This window comes from Melanotaenia boesemani, chromosome 13 (genome assembly GCF_017639745.1).
Source record: "Melanotaenia boesemani isolate fMelBoe1 chromosome 13, fMelBoe1.pri, whole genome shotgun sequence".
Lineage (NCBI taxonomy): Eukaryota > Metazoa > Chordata > Actinopteri > Atheriniformes > Melanotaeniidae > Melanotaenia > Melanotaenia boesemani.
Window position 1 is genome coordinate 3,924,924 of NC_055694.1, and position 15,929 is coordinate 3,940,852.

Sequence of the window (15,929 nt, forward strand, 5' to 3'; positions counted from 1 at the left end):
TTCCAGTGTGGGGAAAGACAATAATAAAACATGATTCCAGCTTAAAACAACCAGATGTAGATTCTGACTTCTAAATAAAAACTATTGAAATACAGCAGAGAACAGGTGGGTTAAATAAACTGAGTGTTTCAGCTGATCTGAGGCTTTCTGGGAGTTTGTTCCAGACATGTGGAGCATAGAAGCTGAATGCAGCTTCTCCATGTCTGGTTCTGACTCTGGGAACTGATAAGACACTGGAACCAGATGACCTGAGGGTTCTGGTAGGTTCATACTGGGTCAAGAGGTCACTGATGTATGTTGGTCCTAAACCATTCAGAGCTTTATAGACCAGCAGCAGAACTTTAAAATCTATTCTCTGACGAACAGGCAGGGTTTTGTTGCCCTGATCCAACTTTTTACAGATGTGTTGCTGGCATCAAAGTCAAAAATCAGCTCGGGAATGATGGGTCTTGGAGATTTGTATATCATTTCATTCTGTTTATATTTACGTTTTCCACAGCGATCCAACTTTTAAGTTGATGGGATTTTAATTCTGTTGTGGATTTCATTTCTCTGGCTTGTTTCTTTCAGGTGGCCCGTGAGGCTCATTTCAATGGTCAGAACTACCTGGAGTTCAGCAATTTAGGGAACAGCAGCCTCAGGAACAACTTCTACGCCAGCTTTGGCTTCAGAACTGAAAAGACAGAGGGACTCATGTTCTACCACCATGACCAGGTCAGAAGAAACCCCGTCATACTTTCCTGTCACAGTTTCAACCAGCATCATGTTTTATCTTATATTCCTAATCTGCCGTGGCTGCAGGAGGGAGTCTGTCAGGTGTTTCTGAAAGACGGGCACATCATGGTCAGAGCCGGCAACAATGAGATTAAGACACAGAAGACGTACAATGACGACAACAGTCACTACGTTGCTATATACAACAACATAACTGGGTAGGATGATGGTGCTGAAAAACAGCACAGAGGAACAATTTTAAACTCTTTACTGACTGCTTGGCTGCTCCTTCCTCAGGATGCATCTGTACGTGGACGATGAGCTGGAGCAAAAGCTGAGCAGTCGAGTGAGCGGCAGGGCGGGCGTTATCACCATCCCAGGGGGAGGAATGTTACTGGGCGGAACGCCGAACCAAGGACAAGCCAACTTCACTGGATGTCTAAGAAATATTTTCATCAGGAGGTCAGAAACATCGCACAGATTTCTCGTCTTTTCAGCTCAGTGCAGAGTCTGGTTGCCTTCAGTGCCACTAAATGTCTTTCATTTCATTTTCATTTCAAAAGCCTCTTGATCTCAAGTTATGTACATTAAAATTTTTATTCAGTTTAGCTTTATTTGTACAGACCAATTCATGAGAAAGTCACTTTTACCAAACCCAACTTAATCAAACAAATCCTTTATCTGATCCACGTTAGTCCAGCTTATTATAATTGTGTTCGTATAAACCAGTTCATAAAAGTAATGAGCTGAATAAGGAAATCAACAGATCGCATCAAATCCTCTCTTTGATTCAATCCTCCATCCTGAGCTGCACGAGGAGACGGTGAAGAGAAAAACCTCCATCAGAACCAGAACCAGGAAGGAAAACCTCCATCAGAACCAGAACCAGGGAGGAAAACCTCCATCAGGACAAGAACCAGGGAGGAAAGCCTCCATCAGAACCAGAACCAGGGAGGAAAACCTCCATCAGGACAAGAACCAGGGAGGAAAACCTCCATCAGGACAAGAACCAGGGAGGAAAGCCTCCATCAGAACCAGAACCAGGAAGGAAAACCTCCATCAGGACAAGAACCAGGAAGGAAAGCCTCCATCAGAACCAGAACCAGGGAGGAAAACCTCCATCAGAACCAGAACCAGGGAGGAAAGCCTCCATCAGAACCAGAACCAGGGAGGAAAACCTCCATCAGAACCAGAACCAGGGAGGAAGGCCTCCATCAGAACCAGAACCAGGAAGGAAAACCTCCATCAGAACCAGTACCAGGAAGGAAAACCTCCATCAGGACCAGAACCAGGAAGGAACCAGGAAGGAAAACCTCTATTAGGACCAGGAAGGAAAACCTCTATCAGAACCAGCACCAGGAAGGAAAACCTCCATCAGGACCAGAACCAGGAAGGAACCAGGAAGGAAAACCTCTATTAGGACCAGGAAGGATGGCTATCTTCCTGGTCTGGTTGGGAGTGGACAGGAAAGGGGGATCAACAGGCAGCATAACTCTGAGCCAGGGATTCCTGCTGAGAAAGAAGAGAAACAGAACTGAATGATAACAGCATCAATGTCAGATGTTTCTACATGGAGAGTAAAGAGAGCAGAGAGGAGCCCAGTGCATCATGGGACATCCCCAGGAGCCTCGGCCTATAGCAGCAGGACTAAAGAGATGGATAAGAGATGGTGTGTTCCAGTTGTCTTGTAATTCCGAGTTCCTGAGAGTAGGTGACATCATCACCAGGTAGTTGGCGTTCCCACCGCAGCAACTAGGGAAAAAAAGGCCAATTTATGCCGTATAAAACTAGAAAATTACAAACTCCTTATAAAAACATGCATCATGAAAACACCAGAAAATTTAAGTGGTAGTATTTAAAAAAAACAACACGTATTGGCACGATATTTCACAAACAAGCCCTCTTCCACAACGTAATTATTGATGGCAAGTCTGTGTTGTTTATACAAGAAACTGAGTGAACACAAAACGTATCTGAAATGAATCTAATAAAGACAACAATGGACCACAGATGCTGGGTGCAGCCATCTTTGGTCATTTGAAACATACAAGTTCTCTGTTCAGAAAAACAACTTCAACTGTCATTTCCTGCAAAAACTCCTCCGAATACGAATTCCAAAGACAACTGGTACACACGGTAAAGACCACGAACCAGACCTACTATGAGGTTTATCATAAGAGAGTTTGAACCTGATCTTGAAGGTAGCAAGTTTGTCTGCTTCCTGAAGCCAAACTGGGAGCTGGTTCAACAGAGAGAGATCTGATAACTGGAGGTTCTGCCCCCCATTCTACTTTTAGAACCTCTAGGAACCACCAGAAACCTGCAGACTGAGAGTGAAGTGCTTTGTTTGGAAAAACTGGAACTGTGAGATGATTAAGATCCAATGAAGTTTGGTCACTGAGAGCTTTGTACGTGAGGAGAAGAATTTAAAGGAAGCCGATGAAGAGAAGATAAAACTGGAGAAACATGGTCTCTGCTGCTAGTTCTCATCAGCATTTTAGGTCAGCTGGATACTTTTCAGATTATATTTGGGACACAACAGTAATCAGGAATTACAGCAGTCCAGTCTGAAAGTAGCACATCTAAGGACTAGTTTTCCTGCAACACTGAGACAGGATGTCCCTCATTTTGGGAATATTGCATATTTAAAGAAGGTGGTCCTAGAAACCTGTTTTATATGTGAGTCAAAGGACAGACCCTGGTCCAGAATAATTCCAAGGTTCTTCACTGTAGTACTGGAAGTCAAGGTAACCAACCTCAGTCTGTCTGAATGTAGAGGGGGTCATCCAGGTTTTTACATCTTCAAAACATCTTTAATCTGACCAACTAACTGGTTTCATCAGGCTTTATGGATAAACATTGCTAAGTATCGTCCAGAATCATACTGTACCATATGTCTGATTTCAACAAAGAATGAATTATTATCCACTGAATCCCTATCCTATCAGGATCAGACGAGTCATTTACACCCCCAGTAAAATCTGTGGTGGCATTATTGTGCAAAAAGATTTCCATAATAACCTTTTTTATCATCTTGTAATTTAAATAGTCTGAGAGGAAACCAGCAGTTCAATCAGTTGCAGCTCATTTCCAACCACAGCTGCCCATAAAATCAGAAAACATCTACATCCAATGGAAATGTAATCAAAACAGGATTCAAGATAAGATTTCTTTATTTGTCTCCCTCGGTTTAAAGGGTTAGGGTTGCACAATAGAAAACTTAAAACTAGTATATCACTAAACAGCTATAAGACTTCTGAGACAGTAATCAACATCTAAGTCACAGAAGTAACAACAGATAAAGTCTGTGTGCAAAAATAAATAAAAGCTAACTTGCAGAATTGGCCCTGCGTTCTTTAAGAACTAGCATGTCATTGATAAGCTCAAAGTATGGAGAAGGTTCATAGTACAGAGGGTTTCAGTAGTCTAACTGGGAAGTAATGGACAGATTAATAATTCAACAAATCAGGGACATCTGGTTTATTAAATGTTGGCCAATGATGAGTCTTTTCAGAACACAAAGAGCAAATGAAAAGACCAGCACAGATCAGGCAGCTTGGGTTTTAGTCTGTGTTTGGCTTTAATGAAGAATCAGAAACGAATAATATCTTTACTTCAGCTGTAAAATATGTGCTTGTGTTTTTATCTTCAGGGAAGTCAAGGAGCCAGATTATCACACGGTTCTGAACCTGTTGATGGCGCAAGAAAACGTGAATGTTCCTCTGAAATGTCCTGCAGCTAGTAGTCCTCAGAAGATCATCGCTGGCCCTCAGAAGCACCGAAGCAAACCAAAGGTACGCGACGAAAACCAAAGACTAGTTTCACCGATCTGTGCCGGAGCCTGGAGATGAATCTCTCATTCCTGTCTCCTCCCCAGGGTAAGCACAAGAAGCCTTCGGGATCTCGCAATCGTAACAACAGAGAGTCGTATCAGGAAAAGCCAACACAGCCCGAGAGCAGAGCCGTGCACTTCAGCGGCTCCACAAACAGCTACCAGAGATACGACCCTCTGCCCAGATCGCCCAGCTCCATGTAAGCATGAAGACAAGCCATCAGTACGGTCTGAGACCCCTTCTGTTCACCATCTGGAACGGCTAAAAATCCAAATGTTTTACCAGGAATTAATGGAAACGGGAGCTGATTCCAGTGATATTTCTTCCCTTAGGTCTCATCTCTCGATGGCAGTGAAGATAAAGTCCCCCGAAGGTCTGGTGCTGTACGCAGCCGGCGGGCAGCATGGCGGTTCCGTCATGTCGCTCGGCGTCTCAGACGGACACCTGCTGCTCTTAGTAGACCGGGGAAAGAGGAAAGTCAGCCTGCGCAGCCGCAAGAAGTACGACGACGACCGCTGGCACACGGTGAGCTCACACCTGCACTTCAGGTCACATGTGAAGGGAAAGATGTCCATTTTCTCTAGAAAGGGCAAAGAAATTCTGTTATTATGGCAACAAGGAAATGTATCTGGAAAGATGAGGTGATCACATGCCTGATCATTTAAACGCTGTGCTGTTAAACTAAACGCAGTCTGAATAACCTGCTCAACCTCTGTACTTCCTGCAGGTCTTTATAAAGCTTGAAGGGCAGATCGGTCTGATCATTGATGGAATCGATGCTCAGTCTAAGAAAATCAGACTGTCGATCACCGGGCCTTTATATATCGGAGGAGTCCCACACTCAGTGAAGGTAAACATCATGTCCTGTTGTACGTAGAAACTTTCATTTGTTTCAAATCTCCACGACAAAAGGCTGATCTTCAACATTTTTATCTAAACTTGTCCATCATGAGTAACGAGGCAGCTGTTTGAATCGACCTCAGGACTGAATGCATGCATGGTTGTCTACCTGGGTTGACCCTGTGAGGATGGCGAAATGCCCAGGGCGAGACCTTCGTTTCTTCTAGTTCTAGATCATTTCCTTCTACAGGAGCCGGCAGTTTGTTCAGCATCTTTTAGTCATTGGATCAGACGGCTGCAGAGCAGAGTTCAGTCTCTACGACGAGTTTCCTAAAGAAACGTCTCATCTTGTAGATTCAGCCTCAAGTTAAACTGAGTTAAATTTTCCCAAAAGATACGATACAAAGAGGAATCCATCTGTCCGTCCAGCCATCCAACACCTGTCTGTTCATCCAACCATCTTTGTGCCTGGCACACTATCCAGTAGGCATCCTAACCAGAAGCCTGAGTCGGCTCCTCTGGTTCTTCTTGATGTGGAGAAGCTGCGGCTCTACCCACAGCTGGTGAGAGTCGGAACGTAGACCAACCAGTAAATCGAGAGCTTCGCCTTTGGGGTCAGCTCCTTCTTCATGACAGATCGATGCAGAGTCGGCATTAACCTGCTGCTCCAGCGATCCTCCTGTTGATCTTCTGCTCCATCCTTCCCTCACTCATGAACAAAAACCTATCAAGCAGCTAGTGTGAAAAAGATAAACAGTTTGTTTTATTTGTGTTAGAGCTTCACCCTCTCGTCTGTCCACATATTTTAGGTCCTGAGCTCTGGTGCTTTTATCGGTTGTGTCAGGGATCTGAAGTTGAATGAAGCCCCTGTAGGAGACCCAGCTCATAGCCAGGGGACGATGCCCTGCTTTGAAGACCCTCTCCAGCCCGGAGCGTACTTCCCTGGACAGGGAGGACACATCGCGATAGGTGGTGATCATCATCCCTCGTTCATATCTCTGTTCTTTCAGATCCTCTTGTGTTTTCATGTCCTGACTGAAGACTCTTCCTTCTTACAGATGAGTCGTTGGTTCTGGGTCGGGATCTAGAGATCCAGCTGGAAGTTCGACCCGTCTCGGACTCTGGGCTGCTGTTGTATGCTGGAAGGTCACCTGACCAGTACCTGAGCTTGGTTCTCAGGCAGCGAGAGGTAAGTCTTGGTTTTGTTATAGAGATTCAGCTATCATCCACTAAAAGAGCTGAAGCTGAAAATAACGTCTGTGTTTGCAGGTGACTGTTTCAGTGAACACTGGAAAAGGTGAATTCTCTACCTCCTTCTTACCGGAAGAACCTCTAAGTGACGGACTCTGGCACACGATCAAAGGTGAGTTTATTTAAACAAACTGCCTCCAACACTTGGAAATTTTTTATTGATCCACTGATGTTTCCACAGTGGTGAAGAAAAACAACCTTCTGCAGCTGCATGTGGACGGAGTCAGCGAGCACAGCGTCGGCCCAAAACAGAGACACGCTGCAGGGGAGAAAGTGACCCTTTACCTCGGAGGTGCACCCGGTGAGCACAAACACACCTAATCGCTATAAAACTGTAGGAACTTGTAATGCTTGTCTAGACAATTGCTCTAAAAGAATTCAGAGCTGTTCTTTATGAATTTGTAGAGAATAAAAAAAGTTAAACTGTCCAAAGTTAAGATTTGATTCTCACTTTGGGTATATTCTTGCACTTCATTATAAACTCACCGTCCAACTCAACACATTTAGTCATGTAGACATTGGTCAAGACTACTTACTGAAGTTCAGTTTTGGTGAAGTGTCAGAAACATGGAGGAGCATTTTCAGAAAACGAGAGAAGCTTTTAACAGACTCTACCAGGAGCCGTTATATTTACATCAAGCTAAGAGATGGGGCGGGGGGGTGTTTTGGGGGTGTGTGTGTGAGGAGAGAGAGAAAGTGTAGGTGTTTTCTTTTATATTCTTTTCAATATGCAAAGGTTGTTTTTATTTTGTGAAGAACTTTGTGCTACTCATGTATGAAAAGTGCTTTATAAATAAAATTTAATAGAATGATTGTACTTCTCATTTTATCCTGATTAGCACGCTGTTTTTCCATTTGACCACCAGGTGGTGCCAAAGTTTCCAGTCTGCCAGCGTTCCAAGGTTGCGTCCGCCGAGCAACCATCAACCAGAGACCCGCCATGTTGTCCAAACCACTCTCTGTCCACGGGGCCGTGGGGACACAAGGCTGTCCACACATGTAAACACCAACACTGTCTTATCCTCACATTCCCAAACTGTAAACGTACTGGTGGTGGGTGTTATGTAACTCTAGCTATTTTAAAAATATATATATTAATATTTATTATTTTTGGGTTTCTGTTGTTTTTTTGGGGGGGGGAGAAAGTTTATATTTTCACATCTATCATCACTATATTTCACTTGTGCTACATCGGTGACAGCTGTCTGCACATAGAGATGCACTGATACAAGTTGTTAGACAGCTTTGTAAACCTGAATCGGATCTAAAATGTGTAGCGCAGCTCCAGTTTTCTAGATTTTCTTTTTAAAAAAAGTTCCTGAATCTGCAATATATTCAAGTAAAAGATGAATAGGGCTGTGTGCCATCACCTGCAGCTCAGAATGATAAATATTTCTACTGAGTCGAACACTGTGATGCAGAACCAACGTCTACAGGCGGCAGAGACTAGAGACACCTGGGACAAGGACGTTTGGGAATATTTGGTTTTATAAATGCAAAGAAATATAGAAAGGAAAGGGGATGAGAGCTGGAAGTAGACTGTTCCCAGTCTTATTTAATCTTCGGCTACGTTCACGCCGCAGGTCGTATGCTTAATCCTGATTGGTTTTTTTTAACCATGTTTTTATGTTAGGGGGATTCTTAAAGATAAAAATCTGTGTATTCACAAATTTTAGCACATTTAAAAATAATAAAATATATACAAGTGTCACCCAGCTCATTAACTGTCATCATGTAATTTCAGGCATTTAAAGGGTTAAATTCATTTTAATGATTACATATTATATATCATTTACATAACGTTAACTGATAAATTTGTGTAAAAAATGGATTAGAATATAACCCTGCCATGTTTTTATTTCACCTAAAAGGGTAATAAACTGAAGGAACCTTGTGGGTTTTTTTTGTTTTTTTTAATGTCTTTTTACCTTAATTTTCAGCCACTATTTTAGTTGTTGCCCCATAACAGAAGATTTTTCTTTAAAATTCTAATTCATTATTTTTTTTCTTTGAGGTCAACAGAACAAATTTATTACCCTTTCAGATTATTAGAGGAAAAAAATTCTCTCCCTTGAATTTTTTTCCACTTTTGCTCAAATCACTCCAAAATAAAAAATACTTAATATGCATTTAAATTATTTTAACCCTTAAAATGTCTGATCGCATGTGAGAAAAAGCATAAAATGAGTTCATTTCCATATAATACATTATTTAAAGTAAAAAATCTATATTTTTACCAATTTTAGTACTTAGACGGATTAAAATAAATTCCCCAGCCACCACACATTTTACATAAAAGTAATTGCTCTCTAAATGGTTTAAATAATTTGAATAATTACATATTTGGTAGTTTTTATTTGGTGTGAAGCTCCCTGAAATATTAGAGAAAAAAAATAACCTTTAATGGTTTTTTTAGGTTTTGGGGAGATTATTTTTTGTCCACTAATGACCAGAAAGGTTTGTAAATCAAGTGACCCACAAGGGTAAATATCATCTCACTTGTTTTTATTCTTGGTGAAATTAAGTTTTTTCTTTGGAAAACATATTTTAAAAAAATGATCTAAAACTTTTGAGAAGTGGCGGAGTCTGCATCGTTCAGACTACCATAAAAAAAATATTAGGGTCACATATAAAAGGAAGAAAGTTTGATTAGGATCACTTCTCCTGCAGTGTGAACGTAGCTTTTTTCTTTTAACTGGGCTGTGATAGCTGCCAGATGTAGCTGATCCCCCTTTAATAACCTCATCTGGTTTAAACTAAAAAACAGAGAAATTTAACTTGGGTTAAGGAGTTACAATCATCAGCCTTAGCACCATCGGCTCTGCCATTTTCCAGGTTTTCATCCCTCCACATCAGAAACGTCTCATCCGTCTTGTGTCCGACTCTCAGGCAGCGTCTCTTCTTGCTTGCTCCGAAATGTAAACATGTACCAAACAATGACGCTTGTGTATATAATAATTTTTATAAATATCTCAAACAATAAGCTGTCCCTCCCACCCCTTCATATGTTTTAAATAAAGTTTTCTTTTTCAATATAAACTGTACATGTTGGTGCTGATTTGTTTTCTAAAAAAAGAAAAAGAAGTTGAGTCAAGCAGTGAGTTATATTTTATTACTTTTAACCAGGAGTTGATGAACAAAAGCAGTCTGGAGGTGTCGGGACTCACTCTGTGTCCTGTAACTAAAAAGAAAAGTTAAGGCTGAATCCCGACACAATCGCCCGATGATGGCGAAGAAAACGAAGCGGTCGAGTGGGACGACGTTAGCCCTGCTCACGTTGCGTTTGTCCTGAGTAGGAACGTTGCCTTCGGTGCAGGAAAGGATAAGACAACGCAGAGGAAATGGAGGTAAAGATTAAAAAATAGTGACATGGAATCGGATTTAGCCAAGATGCTGCGCATCAGGCTCTAATCCAGACTCATGTCCTCGTCATCCTCTTTCTTCTCTTTGGAGTCGCCCTTGCTGCCCTGCATGGCTCTGGCAAACGCCTCCACATCTGGCAAGGAGAAAGTTAGTGTTTAGTTCCTGCTTCAGGCCCAGGTCACCAAGCCCACTCGGGTAAAACATGACAAGGATGGATGCAGCTACAGGGTAGAAAGATGTGCTCAACCATAAAAAATAAAAAAAGCCATATATTTTGCTAAGTATGTTGTCAGCATCATCGTGTGGCTTACCTCCCCTGTTAGCAGCATCCACAGCCTCTGCTGGTAGACCAAACTGACTCATGAGAGGGCCGAGCTGCCCCGAGGCCAAGGCACTGCTGAACATACTCATCGACTACAAGAGGAAGAAGTCACAGTCAGCTTAACACCAAACTGCATCAACAGCCCTCTTCACATATTTAATCTCAATCAGTGGAAAAACAAAGTAAAAATTAATAGACACCCACTTTTTTTCATATGGTTAGCCTATACACACTTAAAGCTTAGAGTTAGAACAGGGATGGTTCCTAACATGGAAGTTAAATGTCACCTCTTTAGCTTTAAGGCCCATTTACATTCTTGTATGTATGTCAGTTTCAAACACTGTCATATGTCACCACCCTCAAACATGCCTGCGCCTTTTACGTTGCCATGATTATTAAGTCATCCACTAGTGAGCAGCTCAGAGTTCACTTCGTGTTCTGACGTCGGTTCCAGACACCGGTTGGTGGCGGTAGTTCACCGCTAAAGTTGTTTGCAACCACCTGACGCACTCACACAGCCTGTCTTCAAGAGCTCCCGCCTTCTCTACAGCTGTACCAGACGTCATTGTCTTCTTCTCTGGTTTTGTTCCTTCCGCTGGTCGCATGTCAGCCATACTGCTCAATTCAATTCAGCTTTGTTTGTATAGTGGCAAGTCACAACAGGGCACTATACATAAAATCAACTCATTGTCATCCAATCTGTATCCATACAAGCCAGTTCATGATAAATAATAGCCTTGCTAATAATAACACTGCCCCTGCAGTTTTGTGTGTTACTGCTCTGTTTGCTGCATCAGACAACGAATCCACCAGGCCCCCTAAAACCGACCAAATTACATGTGTAAGCGACACATCTGTGTAGCTGTCGTCTGCATCGAGCATAAATGGGCCTTTAGTGTGAAAAAATTGGAGCACATCCCAAACAAATATCCTGACTTCACCAAGTCAGGATGACTTTGTCATCTAAGGTCAAGTCTTACCTGCTGGAACTGAGGTGAGTTGAGTGTGTTCTGGAGCTCCTCAGCACTCTGAGGTAAACTCTCTCCACTCGGCAGGAAGGGAAGGAGCCTCTGCTGGACTTCAGCATTAGTCAGGATGGGAGCCATCATCTCAGGGGTACAAACACTTGCTAGATCCACTGCAGGACATGACAAGGGGCTGCTATGAAAGTACTACAATTGCTGTCAAGACCAACACCTCATCCCCGGCAGCATGTAATCTGTCACTCACCTGCTGTTCCCTGAGCAGCCGTTGCTGGGACATTCATGGTGGCGAGAATGCTCTGAAGGTCACTAAGCTGGATGGGCTGGTGGGCGGTAGGGCTTCCAACAGAGGCTGGGGCCACTGGTGTCTGAGCTGAGGCTGCAAATGAGACAAGTAAGGGCATGTCAAAGTAATGCAGGCCCAATTCCAAACAGTTGGGACGCTGTGTAAACTGTAGATAAAAAGATCAGAATGCAATGATTTAGAAATTTCAACCCATATTTAATTCCCAGTAGAACATAAACAACATATCAGATGGCAGCAACACATCTGTAAAAGCAGTTTCAGGGTAGAATTATCCTGCTAAAACCTGCAAGGTCTTCCCTGAAAGAGACGTTGTCTGGATGGGAGCAGATGTTCCTCTAAAACTTCCATGTACTTTTCAGCATTGATGGAGCTTCACAGATGTGGAAGCTGCTCACGCCATAGGCACTAATGCAGCCCCATCCCACCAGAGATGCAGCTTTTCACCTGCCCACTGATAACAGGCTGGATGCTCCCTCTCCTCTTTAGTCTGCAGGACACGCCATCCATGCTTTCCAGATTCACATTTTTATCCATCTGACCACAGAACAGCTTTCCCTTCGCCTCAGACCATTTTAAATAAGCTTTGGTCCTGAGAAGGCAGCGGTGTTTCTGGATCCTGTTCACATCTGGCTGCTTCTTTGCACGATGGAGCTTTAACCTGCATTTGTGGATTTCAGGGTGAACTGTGTTCACAGACAATGATTATCCTGAGTCCATGCAGTGATTCCAGTACAGAATCATGTCCGGTTTTAATGCAGTGCTGCCTGATGGCTTCAAGACCAGCAGCATCCAGTTTTGACATTCAGCCTTGTTTCACGCACAGATTCCTCGCTGATTCTCTTAATCCTTTGATTATATTACACACTGTAGATGGTGGGACCTTCAGTCTTCACAACTGTACTTTGAGGAACGTTTTTGTTAAGTCGTTCCTCAATTTTTAGAGACAGTTTGTCTCAGATTCGTTATCCTCTATTCATTTTTCCAACTGAAAGACTCTGCCTCTCTGAAATGCTTCTTTCATACTGACCTGTTGCCAGTTCACCTCATTAGCTGTCAAATGCTCCTCTATTTGTGCCACTTGTTTCTCCAGCCTTTTGTTGCCACTGTTCCAACATTTTTGAGATGTGTTGCTGCCAACAAATTCAAAATGAGCTCATATTTTCCACACATTTTTGAAAGTTTAATACAGATTTTTAATCATGAGCTTCAGTATAAATCTGCCTCCTTTATGACACAAGGGTCACATCCACTGTGGAGGGTTAAGGGCCTTGATTCACCTCTGTTGGCACACCATACCTGGAGTGGATGGAGAAGCACCAGTGGAGGAGGGAGCTGAAGCAGCAGGGGGTGCAGGGTTGGTCGGTGTCTGAGACGAGCTCAATCTGGGAGCTCCACTCGAGGAAAGAGTGGCTGCTGTAGATTGGCTACGAGAGCTGAGAAAAAGAGGAGGACATTGGTAAACACTCTACATAAATCTGTTATATCATTGTTCTTAAGTATGTTAGTGTTACTTAAACCTCACCTGGATGAAGAGCTGCTGGTGGCTGGTCCTCCGCTGCCCAACAGGTTGGCAAGTCCTGGTCCTGCTAAAGCTCCCAGGCCTCCTTAGACAAACATCAACAAGACACAGGAAAAAGAAGAAAGAACTGACCTGATTAAGTGTCCAGACTCTTTAGTTTAAACTTGGATAATATGCTATTTCTGTTAAAACAACACGTGGGTCATGTAAATCTATGTTTTTGGAAGGGACCCAGGAAAGAGTCACATTTTGAAAATGTTATAGAAAAGTGAAAAGAAAAACAAAACAAAACAAAGCAAAAAAAAAAAAAAAACTCTTCAAACTTACTGGTTTCACTTATTTACTAAGAGATAGACTACAGGTCAGAGGCAATATCCAGAATTGCTCACCCAGTCCACCCAACCCCGTCGGTCCAATTAACTGCATCAGCTGGTTGTGGCTCATGTTTCCCAGCAGGTTTTGGAGCCCTCCCTCTCCTCCGAGGGCAGAGAGTTCATGACCGCTGCCACCTCCGCTGCCAGGTGCTCCAGGGATGGGAGGGTTGTTCAAATATTCATTCACCTTGCGACAGTACTCATCATCTTTGTCAGTTTTTGGCTCCTGATGGGCACAAAATAATTCATCATCATCATAAAACAGGGGTGTCCAGCTCCGGTCCTCAAGAGCCACAATCCTGCAGGTGTTTGATGTGTCCCTGCTCCAAAACCACCTGACTCAAATGAATGAGTCATTGTGCAAAACTTAATAGGCTGTTGGATTCATTTCATTTGAGTCTGGTGTGTTGAAGCAGGAAACATTGGAAAATCTGCAGGACAGAGGCCCTCGAGTACCGACTCTGGACACCCCAAGCCATCCAACTGAACCATCATCAATCTATTATTAATTTAGTAATTTAGCTCTACCCATCATTATTACTGCTTCCCATTTTATTTTCCCACTCACTATCAGCGCCCATTTAAATGCAAATAAATTAGTATAAATATCTTTTTACTTCAATAATTTTCCATTTGATAAAAAATCTCCCAACCTGCATCCAGAAAAACAGCCTCTTGGACCCAGCCTTGAACTTTAACACGTAGACACGGCCAGTGGTGCACTGGTTAACTCTCTTGAATTCACAGTCATCAGGGAAGATTATCAGGTCCTAGGACAGAAAAAGCACTTTTCAGGTAGTTTCTCTTTTAAGCACGGGGTTATATTATAGGGCTGAGCAATATGACCTCAAATCAATATCAGGACTAAACATGTTACCTCAATTACAATTAATTAGCAATTATTTTTACATCATTTCATTTTTAGCCCTCATGGCCACCTAAAGGTTTTTGTTGCAAATATTTTCATAATAGAAAAGCAGATATAGATTTTAAAATAAGTTAAAGGAAGCACACAGTTTGACTATATATGGTGATTTAATGAATATTTGTAAATATGTTTAAGAAAAATAACTTAAATAATTGACATGAACAAGATTAAGATTGGTTATTGGTTATGAATGTCGGTTTTGATTATTTTCGATTAATTGCCCAGCCCTACTATATTACAATGCATGGTTGACTTTTTAAATCCCAAAGCCAAATGTACAAACAGTGGAAATGTTTTTTAATACAAAACCACATCATGAATTTATTTATTTAGGATTGCTCACATCATCCACATTCCCCGTGGTCCTGTCCTTCCAGCAGAAATGAATCAGGGAATCGTCAGACTGCTGGATGTACACCATGCCTTTGCGTTTGTCAGGTGTAACGGTGTTCCCCTTCAGGGTCATTTTGCCAGCACGAAACTCCACCAGGTACTTGCTGGAGCTTCCCCTCGAGCCACTGACCAAGCTTGGAAAGAGAGCACCTGAGGACATCTTTAAAATATACCCTGAAAAAAATTAAAATAAATAAATAATAATAATGAGAAGTAAGCTTTATAAGATACTACTTCTGTAGCATAACTGGCATAACTGTCATAGGTGTAATGAGAGGCAAATCAAGGACAAACATTATTACAGTACATTAATGCTTAATTATCGGTGTGTGCAAACCATTTACTTGTACTGTACATCTGCGTGTAATTTCTTTAGTTTAAACACAGCTTGACGCCTTACTGTGATTTTAAGTAACTGTTAAAAATCACATCTAACAGCTTAGGTAACAAACATAATAAAAAAAATAAATAAAAACTGACTTCTAGAAGAAAAAAAAAAGTTTTTTCAGTCTGAAGCAGGCCATTTAAAAATATTCAAAAAATTACATTAGCCGTAAGCTAGCTTTTGGTTAAGCTGTTTACTTTTTGTTTAGTTTTACCACTTTCACGTTAAAGTACGATTTAAGTATGACAGCTAACTAACACTGCACTGTTAGAGTTTGTTCGTAAGGTTTCGCCTGTTTTGGGCATTACAAAAACTTTTTAAACGAAAGCTAATCGAAACAACAGTTAGCCCCCCAGTCATCTCAACGGTGGTTTGCTTGCGTCATGCAGGTTATCAACGCTAACGTTAGCCCATGACACGGCTAAATCGATGAACGGCCAAGGCCGAAGCCTTGCTACTTTACATTTAAAAACTAATTCAAATTTTGGAGGAAACATCGCGGAGTTATTTTAAAAGGGTGAAATAAACATTTCTAAACAATTGGTGTTTAATACCTGAAGTTTGATGTTCAGAAATTAGCTTTCAAGTTTTTCCCTCTGTGTCGTCTGCTCGTAGTGTCCTCCTGACTTCCTGTTATGTCGTGAACGCGCCTTCTGTCACCGGAAGCGAGCAGACGGAGAGTGGGAGGCATCCGCGAGACCGTTCTCTGTACGTATT

General features: G+C 42.1%; 2 protein-coding genes across 4 annotated transcripts in view; one reads left to right on the forward strand and one right to left on the reverse strand.

The window, feature by feature from the left end:
- The window catches only part of lama5 (laminin, alpha 5), a 110,281-nt gene extending 100,604 nt beyond the window's left edge, over positions 1-9,677 (forward strand). For both annotated transcript variants that reach the window (XM_042002918.1, XM_042002919.1), the window contains exons 69-80: positions 571-714; positions 802-932; positions 1,012-1,176; positions 4,367-4,508; positions 4,592-4,746; positions 4,880-5,072; positions 5,275-5,397; positions 6,197-6,356; positions 6,446-6,576; positions 6,657-6,750; positions 6,820-6,939; positions 7,505-9,677. In XM_042002918.1, the coding sequence (XP_041858852.1) occupies positions 571-714; positions 802-932; positions 1,012-1,176; positions 4,367-4,508; positions 4,592-4,746; positions 4,880-5,072; positions 5,275-5,397; positions 6,197-6,356; positions 6,446-6,576; positions 6,657-6,750; positions 6,820-6,939; positions 7,505-7,641 (1,695 nt within the window). In that variant the 3' untranslated portion in view covers positions 7,642-9,677. The remainder of the gene's footprint in view (positions 1-570; positions 715-801; positions 933-1,011; positions 1,177-4,366; positions 4,509-4,591; positions 4,747-4,879; positions 5,073-5,274; positions 5,398-6,196; positions 6,357-6,445; positions 6,577-6,656; positions 6,751-6,819; positions 6,940-7,504) is intronic.
- Positions 9,678-9,728: 51 nt separating this feature from the next.
- On the reverse strand, positions 9,729-15,865 carry adrm1 (ADRM1 26S proteasome ubiquitin receptor). Of its 2 annotated transcripts, none has more exons than XM_042002921.1 (10): positions 15,767-15,865; positions 14,778-15,001; positions 14,160-14,276; positions 13,522-13,732; positions 13,136-13,214; positions 12,910-13,046; positions 11,554-11,685; positions 11,304-11,461; positions 10,313-10,415; positions 9,729-10,134 (listed from the first exon to the last, which is right to left on the reverse strand). In XM_042002921.1, the coding sequence occupies exons 2-10, from the start codon at positions 14,985-14,987 to the stop codon at positions 10,046-10,048; spliced, it is 1,236 nt and encodes a 411-aa protein (XP_041858855.1). In that variant the 5' UTR covers positions 14,988-15,001; positions 15,767-15,865; the 3' UTR covers positions 9,729-10,045. The 2 variants fall into 2 exon arrangements, with proteins under 2 accessions (XP_041858855.1, XP_041858854.1); XM_042002920.1 differs by having other exon boundaries at positions 13,136-13,217.
- Positions 15,866-15,929: the final 64 nt, after the last annotated feature.